The sequence below is a fragment of the Tenrec ecaudatus genome, chromosome 11 (genome assembly GCF_050624435.1).
Source record: "Tenrec ecaudatus isolate mTenEca1 chromosome 11, mTenEca1.hap1, whole genome shotgun sequence".
Classification (NCBI taxonomy): Eukaryota; Metazoa; Chordata; class Mammalia; order Afrosoricida; family Tenrecidae; genus Tenrec; species Tenrec ecaudatus.
In genome coordinates, this window is record NC_134540.1 from 52954588 (window position 1) to 52964302 (window position 9715).

Sequence of the window (9715 nt, forward strand, 5' to 3'; positions counted from 1 at the left end):
ATTTACCAACCTGCTGGTGAAAATTCTTTTTCCTCTGATGAGCCAGATGTGTTGGGAGGTGAACTCTGATACCCTTTACTTTCTGAGCATTGACGCGTTCCATCTTCCTCATCGGTTGAGAGATCAACTGTTTCGGATTCTGCCAGGGCATTTTCAGAATCTAATAAGAAAGGGGGGAAAATACTGGAATCGATGACTGAAATTCTGAATACATGGCATATTTATAATATGGTTTTTAATTCTACTGTTGTAAGTTTATAAGTAGTGCTCCAAAACTTTCAGGACAAACAAAGATCAGATTGAGAGATACTGAAAATAAAAGGCAATAGTAAGGGGGAAAAAATCCAAGTATTCACTTCCATCCGAACCAACTTATGATGGAGTTATCAGAATGACTCCGACATAATATCTAACAGTCATCCAAACAGTTCTTCCTCTCTCAGCCTTTTGGAAACCAATTATCTAATAAATGTATGAAGACTCAATTTGTACTATCTACTTCTCTAAAATAAAGTACGCAATAAGGAAGAAATGAGAAGTCAGAACACGAGGAAAAAGAAAAACATCAAAGCCGATGGACTACCTGAAACAGAAGAGAAAAAGAATGGTAGTGAATGAGTGGCACCCCTTTTTCTCATGAATAATTCCGGTGTGCCAAGCATAATGAACCCTGCTTTACATAGCTCCTTTCTTTAATACAGTTCTAAAACATAGGCGCGAACAGAGATGAGGTCACGAAGAACTGGAAACGCTATATATCATGCCCAAAGTAATAAAGTTAGCAATCAAAGAATGAAGGTTTGGAAACTAATTCCTCCCAATCTAGGCTCTATTATATTATACTGGATTTTAATGCCTGCTGGCAATAAGTAATAAGCACTTTGATCTGGAGTCAAATCATAAGGTCATATACTAGTTTCAGTTAACCTGCTGATTAAAGTTAACATTAAAAGAGATAATATCCACAGGGTGCTACAAAAATTTAATGAGCAAAATGCAAAGTGATTTTTGGTAACATGCATAAGAAAGGATTCTTTAGCCCACAATTATTTTTGCAATATTTACACATAAGTTTAAACATAAGATTACACAAATAATACTTTTTATCTTGAAAATATCCCTTAAATGGAAGACTTAAACTATAATTCAAAATAACTCTGTAATCAAAGCAAACTTAAGGCGGGAGGAATATAGAGTTCCGCTCACATCAGGGCGGTGGTTCTCAAAGCATCACTGAGATCCTTTCAGAGTCTGTGAAGCCAAAGCTTCTTCCACCATAATACTCACATGTTCTACGCCCTTTCTACGAAGCCCTGGTGTCTCTGCTGGGCAATGGTGGGACTGCTAACTGTAAAGTTGATGATTCAAAACCACCAACTGTTCAGTGGGACAAAGATGAGACAATCTTCTTCCATAAGGGTTCCAGAAAGCTTTGGAAACACTAGAGTGCAGTTTATTATCTTGATAGTTTATATAAGGTAACAAAAAATCAGTGGTGGATAAAACGACTGATCCCTTGCTAAGAATCAAGGCAGTGGCATGTACACCACCAGCAATGGGCGGGGTGGGGAGGGAGCGGAGGGGGACATCTCCTTTTTTCTACTTTCATTGTGAGTTAGGTTTACATTCAACAATTCATAAAAATTTTGTTTCAACGCATCCATTGCAATTCTCTCATTGCATTATCACTTATCCTATTTCTCTCTATTTCCTGTTTCCATCCTTCCTTTCTACCAAACCTCTGTGCTTTGTCCTTGGGTAAATGCTGCCTTTTAAAAAAAAAATCTTAAATGAAAAGGCTTGAAGATAAACAAGTGGTCATCTAGCTCAGAAGCATGAAAGCCAACATGGAAGAACACACCAGCCTGTGTGATCAAGAGGTTCTGAAGGGATCAGTTATCAGGCATCAAAGAACAAAAAATCTTATCATTGAGTGCACACCTCCATGATACGATCCCTGAGGACAAACGGGTGCATAAGCAAATATAGCGAAGGAAGCTGATGGTGCCTGGCTATCAAAAGGTATAGCATCTGGGGTCTTAGAGGCTTGAAGGTAAACAAGTGGCCATCTAGCTCAGAAGCAACAAAGCCCACGTGGAAGAAGCACACCAGCCTGTGTGATCACGAGATGTCAAAGGGATCAGGTATAAGGCATCATCAGAACAAAAAAATCTTACCATAGTGAATGAAGGGGGAAGTGCAGAGTGGAGACCCAAAGCCCATTTGTCGGCCATTGGAGATTCCCTTGCAAAGGGGTCTAAGGGAGATGAGCAGTCAAGGTGCGATGTAGCACCGATGAAAACTACAACTTTCCTCTAGTTCCTGAATGCTTCCCACCCATCCCCCATCACAATCCTAATTCTACCTTACAAATATGGCTAGACCAGAGGATGTACACTGGTCAGATAGGAACTGGAAACACAGGGAATCCAGGGCAGATGATCCTTTTAGGACCAGGGGTGTGAGTGGCAATACTGGGAGGGGAGAGGGAGGGTGGGTTGGAAAGGAGGAACCGACATGTGCACACGTCTATATTGGTCAGTTTTCACACCTCTGGGTTATAAGCCTGGGAGTGGGACTGCAGGACCATGAGAATTTTTCTCTATTTCTTTGCTTCTTCAGAAAGTACCATACTGTTTTCTATAATGAGACCATTTACGATCTCAGCAGTATACGAGAGTTCCAAAGCAACCCAATATCACTAGCACTTTTTTTAAAATCACTTCCATTTTGTAGAAGTGAGATGGTATTTAACTGTAAGTTGATTTGCATTTCTCTATTGGCACACTGATCTGCTAACAGAAAGGTCAGGGACTCAAACCCAGGAGCTCCTCTGTGAAAGAAAGATGCGGCCCACTGCTTTTGGACAGATACAACCTTGGACATGCTGTGGAGCAGTTCTACTGTGTACCACACACAGGGCTGCTATGAGTTGGAATGGACTTGACCACAAAGATCAGGATCATGAACATTTTTTATGTATTTGCTGGCCACCTCTGTTCTCTCTGGTTAAGTGTCTGTCCGTTCATGTTCATGATCTTTGTCCCTGTTTTGATTATATTGTTTGTCTTATATATTTTGAGTTAATGAAGTTTACTGACTTGACTTTTATTAGATATGTCATTGCTAAAGGTTTCACCTCAACTCTGTAGAAGTTTTTGTTTCTTTTACTTTCTTAGTGACATCTTTATTTTTATTTATTCTCAGTAAAGTTTCCAGAAGATGCCTTCCTACCACTACCAAATGCTCTCATCAGGCGAACAATAGATGAATGCTGACAGAAAAGGGCGGGGGGGGGGAGGGGAAGAAAAGGAACAGAACTAAAAATTCTCAAAATCTGACTTATAGGACCCATTGAGATTGGAAAAGTTCCCAAGACTGTTGCCCGGATGAAATTACCTTTTATATGAAATTACCTTTTAGTTAAACAGAAAGCTAGCACAAAAAGTAAAAAAGAAAGAAAGAAAATCACACTTGAGAATGTTAGTAAAAAACAAATCACCCTGAGAATGGTAACTAATTTTTTTTCAAGTTATCCAAATGAACAACAGACACACTGAAGCATAAATGAACTCTTCTTTTTAGGGGGGAAGGGCCAGGAGCTGTGAGAATAAATTAATGAATGTGGAACAACTAGAATAAAAAAGAATGAGAATACTGACACAAACTGAAAAATTTAACAAACACACTGAATGTTATAGAGAAATTGCTGAATAGAAGCTTGTTTTGCTAAGTACACTTTCACCCCAAATAATTTTTTAAGTTTCATATTCTTATATATAACATGATTAAAGTTTTTAAAAAATGGATTACTAAACATGTCTGCTTTATTCTCAAATATAAGAATCAATAAATAAAATCTACAAAAACAAAATTTCACTGGCACTCTCAATCATTGTAGCTACTAGGTCTGTGGTTCAAACCTTCCATCTGGTAGAAAGTCTCAGAAAGCCTCTGTAGCAGTGGCTCTCAACCTGGGGGTCATGACCCCTTTGGGATCACCCAATTAATAACAGTAGCAAAATGATAGTTATGAAGTAGCAACGAAAATAATTGTATGGTTGGGGGTTCACCACCACCTGAGGAACTGTATGAAAGGGTCGTGGCATTCGGAAAGCTGAGAACCACTGCTCTATAGTGTTTTGAGTCAATGGCAGTGGGTTAATGGTTAGCTGCTAACAGGTTTGCCAATTCAAACTCAATAGCCACTCTGTAGGAGAAAGATGACCAGTTGGCTTCTATAAAAAAGATTCCAAACCTTCATCAACTCCACTCCAACTTAAGGGCAAAGCAGAACTGCCTCTGTGGGTTTCTCAGATTATAAATCTTTACAGAGGCACAAAGTCTTATCTTTCTTCCATGGATTGGCTGGTGGGTTCAAACTGCTGACCTTGGGGTTAGGTCCTCAACGTGTAACCTACAGTGCCACCAGAGCAACTGCCCTATGTGGCAGTTCTCCCAGTCCTACAGGGTCTCATATTTAACCTAATTACGGATTATGCTATTAGGAAAGGTGTCAGGATTGTATCCTCTCACTCTACTCATTCAATCTATATGTTCAAATAATCAGAGAAGTTGGTTAATATGAAGAATGCAGTATCAGCATTGGAGCAAAGTTTATTAACAATCTGTGATATGCAGATGACACAACCTTGCTTGCTGAACGTTAGGAAGTTTGGAGGACGTAAAGCACTTGCTGCTGAAAATCAAGGATTGCAGCCTTCAGGATGGATTACAACTCAACAAAAAGGTCAAAATCAGCAGAACTGGACCATTGGGTAACACCATGGAAATGGAGATAAGTTTGAAGCTGTGAAGGATTTTGTCTTGCTTGGATCCCCAATCAATGCTCATGTTAGAAGCACTCAGGAGATCCAAACAGTGTTGCACTAGGTAACCCTGCGGCACAAGACCTCTCTGGAGGATTGAAAAGCAAGGGTGTTACTTTGAGGACTGCGGAGTGCTTGACCCAGGCCATAGGATTTTCAATTGCCTCAGGACTCACAGCGTCCCATCAGCCATCCTATAGGGAAAGTACCATGGCCTGCTAACAGGGCAAACAGGTCTGTCTTAGAATAAGGGCAACCAAAGGGCTCTTTAGAGGCAACTTTTGGACATGCCGTCCGGAGAGACCAGCCCCAGGAGAACATGCTGTTTGGTAAATTAGAGGGGCAGCAGAGTAGAGGAAAGCCCTCAAGGAGATGGAATGACGCCCTGGCTGCAACAAAGGGTTCAAGCATGGGAACCATTGTTAGGCTGGCGCGCAGGACCAGGCAGTGTTTCCATCTGTTGTGCAGAGGTCTGCTATGGATCAAAACGGACCCGATGACACTTAACCACGACAACCTCTAGTGGCACTCCTATTTTGCATGTTAGAGTTTGACAATAACTGATGAAAAAAGGAAACCAGGGAAAAGAGAATTCCCCCAAACCTGTCATTTAGGATTCTTCTAATATACTATTCCGGCTAAATGTTTGCTATAACGAAAGGTCAACTCCCTTAATCGACACGTTTTCAAAAGGTATATAAAACTTTGCAGCTTACTAAGGCGGACTCGTTAGTGATTTGGGGTCGCTATAAACACCAAATATTGCACTATCGCTGCAACTGATGACAGTCCTTCGGGGATGCAAACAGAGGGGCCACCCCTCTGCCCAGGGTCCCCTTTACTGCCCAAATAAATCAAAATGGGGTTGGGGTGGGAGACAAACGTCCCAAGGTGCAGCCAGGGTTCACGCGAAGACCACTTCTCGCCCGCCCTCCGAGTCACCTGCGGGGCCCTCACCGCTTCCGGTGTCACCGGTGTCGCCGGAGTCGCAGTTTGTGCTGGGCGCTGCTGCTGGGGACCGCCGGGAACTCGCCCAGACTAGGCCCCGAGGGCGCCGGTCCCTGAGCGGCCGTATGGCCGCCTCTACAGGTGGCTTTTCCTCCAAAGGACCCTGCTCCCGTCGCGCCCCGGGCTCGCTAGACGATTCCTCGCCGCCGTCGCTGTCACTGGAATCGGCTCGGCGCTGCCGGAAAACCCTTTTCGGTCTGTGAGCCATGGCACAGCGCCGGGCACCTCGTTGGGGGTCTCCTCTCAAAGTTTCAACCTGAGCCTTAGAAGCCGGCGCGCTTCCGCCCTGCCGCTGCCGTGCGCGTCGCTCCGCGTGACGTAGCTCAGGCTTCCTCCGGGTCCTCAAACGCGCGCATGCGCGCTTCACTCCCCTGGCTCCAGTGGCCGGCCAGTTCCCTGGGGGCGGGCCGAGATCACGCCCCGCCCTCAAAGTGACGTGCTGCGTTCGCACGCTTGCTGTGCTTTCTGTGAGTAAACTGAACATTGTCTGAGTAAGGCGCTGTGCATGATCATTTATAAATAAATGTTTAGTTTGTTGTAATGAAACTTTCCCTTTTTAAAATCCCGATGAATTTTCGGACATTACCCGAAAGGTTTTTTTGATGGGGATGTAACAATGTGCTGGGAAAATGATACTGGTAGAAAGTAGAGAATCTTGAGATATTTGGAAAACACCTTCCCACCATGGACCAAGTTTACTTGGTAGCTACAATGAACGCCCCAAACTAAGCTATGCAAAGGGAGGGGACGCAAAAGAGTGGTCCATCGGGCCCTGGGCTTTTCAGACTACTCAGAATGCTCAAGTTCTAGGATGATTGCCTTCTAAATCTCCATACAAAAATAATGAATTACTTTAAGAGAGGAAAATTAGGAAGATAGGCATGAGATAATTCTGACTAGAGAGGGAGATGCTTTGTACGTCTGTGCACTACATAATGAACTGGTCATATAATCTGTAAGTCTATGTATTAAGCACCTCGTAGTCCAGGTACTAATGCTAAGTCCTAGACCAGTACACTTCAAGTCTCCTTTCCCTCTGTCATCGAGTAGATACCGACTCATAGCAAGCCTGGATAGGATTTCTGAGGTTGTAAATCTCTACAGCAGCAGACAGAATCACGTATCTCTTTGGCAGTGAATGCTAGGTTTGAACCATAGATCTTGCCGGTCTGCAGTCCATTGCACTCAACAGAATTAACAGGGCTCCTTCCTTGAAGTGCAATGTTCTTCAAATCATTTGCAGATCACGTGGATAGGGTTACATTCTAAGTAACACGGACTCAGAGCCAAGACAACGTAAATCAGTCACCTTTAAGATGTTGGGTGGTGGTGGTTGCTTTGAAATATTACCAGTAATTTTATTATGATGAACTTCACACCGATATTTTCAATATCCAGATCCCTTCATGTATCTTCTAATCTGGAAACTCAATAATCCTCATGAAGAAAACCAATAGCCTATCTATAAGGATTTAATTTGTATAATTGTAGAAATTATTTAACATAATGGGATAACTGTCTACACCTTCAGAGGGTTCTCCACCAGTCTTCAAAATTGTGCTAGGTGTTTGTCTCCGTTAGAAAGGTGCACAAACCCACTGCCATCATGTTGTTAGGTGCCACAGAGTTACCTTTCAATTAGCAGTTCAACTTTTACTGGACAACAACACCAAGGCTCCTGCAGGGTTGTGGACAGATGAAATCAATGTGACAGCTTTTCAATAGACATGGCACTATCCATCCCAAGTAGTTTTACTTTCTTATCGGAATGGTGAGATCCTTGCCATCTTTCTGCCCTCACTTAACCAGAATTGACTAGCCTGATGTGAAATACCACAGACCAGCATGGGTTGTAAACTGGAATCTGTGTAGAATCTGACCAGGAGAAGATACTGGGGAAAGAGCCCTGGAAATAGAGTCCTGTATATAGCACCCCCTTATTGTGTTAGTCTGGGCAAACTAGGGAAACAAATCCACAGAAATGCACATGTATAAGAAGAGTTTTATATAAGGCTTAATTGTACATTAAGAAAGCATCCCAACCTAGTGCTGTCCAAATCCATAAGTCCAACATTAGCCCATATGTCTGACACCAAGCTACAAAGTCCTCCTCAGTCTCACAAAACATAAGCAATGATGCCGACTGCAGGAGGAAAGCCAAATCAGTGAGCATGTAAGCATCTCAGCTCTGGCTGGGGTCTTCACACGGCTGCTCCAGCACCCAGGGCTGCATCAGGGTAGGTCCATGTGGCTTCTCCTCAGGGATGTCTTGCAGGAAGTGAGCTTTGCCAGTCCAAGCAGGGAACTGGCTAAGGCAGCTGCACCCTGATCCGACCATCACAAAGCAAGAGACCTGAGAAATAGAAAGGTGAGGCTCACTGAGCCATTTCTCTCTCCACCCTTTAATTAATCCCACATGTGTTTATCAGCCAGGTTGGCACAATAAACCTTAACTATCACACTTAGTGTATAACAGAATCTCTTCAATGAGGGACTGTTGTAAATTCAAGGCTTGCTGGAGTGACCACTCTGTATATTTGGTTCTATTTATCTATGTACTCAGAGATAGATTCCCTAATAAACAAAATAAACATCTCCTTACTTATGCAATCCTAATCTGTAGGAAGCAGGTTCAAAGCATGCGACTGTTTATACAGATTAGTAAGTGAGCACAAGTCAGAAGCTTTGATCTAGTGGGGGAAAATGTGATATTGCACTAAAGATTAGTAAATAAACACAAGTCAATGCATGCTTACCTCATTAATTGGGTAATCTGTATGTGTGTGTATGTATATGTATGTATATATGTATGTGTGTATATATATTGAATGAATATATATATTGAATGAATATATATATTGAATGAAGGGGGAAGTGCAGAGTGGAGACCCAAGGCCCAAGTGTCGGCCACTGGAGATCCCCTCATAGAGGGGTTTAGGAGAGGAGATGGGTCAGTCAGGATGCGAGGTAGTACCGATGAAGCACACAGCTTTCCCCCAGATCCTGGATGCTTCCTCCCCCCAACTACCATGATCCAAATTCTACCTTGCAGGGCTGGATAGGGCAGAGGTTGTACACTGGTGCATATGGGAGCTGGAGGCACAGGGAATCCAGGGTGGATGATACCTTCAGGACCAAGGGTGTGAGGGGCGATACTTGGGAGAGTAGAGGGTGAGTGGGTTGGAAAGGGGGAACTGATTACAAGGATCCACATGTGACCTCCTCCCTGGGAGAGGGACGGCAGAGAAGGGGGAAAGGGAGACTCCGGATAGGGCAAGATATGACAAAATAACAATGTATAAATTACCAAGGGCACATGAGGAAAGGGGGAGCGGGGAGGGAGGGAAAAAAAAAGAGGACCTGATGCAAAGGGCTTAAGTGGAGAGCAAATGCTTTGAGAATGATTGGGGCAGGGAATGTGCGGATGTGCTTTATACAATTGATGTATGTATATGTATGGATTGTGATAAGAGTTGTATGAGCCCCTAATAAAATGTCTTTTAAAATATTGGGTAATCTGACACTACTTATCACTTGATAATTATAGATGACTAGTTTCACCCTTCAGAATTAACAGGTTATGCAACTAAAAAATGGTCACACACTGGCAATTTCACAGAGCTCCACCTAATTACAACATGATTTAGTTATTCTCAACCAATTCTGCTATTTTATCTTAATGTTCAGATTTTAACCCTCTTCTGTTAATTTTTGGGAAGAGAATTAGGTGTTTACCACCAAGTGTCTTGTCCTGACTCTCAGTATACTAGATAAAGCTGATTAGCTTCTGGGATGGAAAGCCAGACATCGGCTATGAATAAGTTTAACATTTTAAAAAATATCTTAGAGTAGTATTGATTAGTCTGAGTAATGCTTTT

General features: G+C 42.7%; 1 protein-coding gene across 4 annotated transcripts in view; it reads right to left on the minus strand.

The window, feature by feature from the left end:
* GCFC2 (GC-rich sequence DNA-binding factor 2) overlaps window positions 1-6168 on the minus strand; it is a 44656-nt gene extending 38488 nt beyond the window's left edge. For all 4 annotated transcript variants that reach the window (XM_075563062.1, XM_075563061.1, XM_075563060.1 and 1 more), the window contains exons 1-2: window positions 5787-6168; window positions 11-160 (exon numbers count right to left, since the gene is read on the minus strand). In XM_075563062.1, the coding sequence (XP_075419177.1) occupies window positions 11-160; window positions 5787-6045 (409 nt within the window). In that variant the 5' untranslated portion in view covers window positions 6046-6168. The remainder of the gene's footprint in view (window positions 1-10; window positions 161-5786) is intronic.
* Between the last annotated feature and the right edge of the window lie 3547 nt (window positions 6169-9715).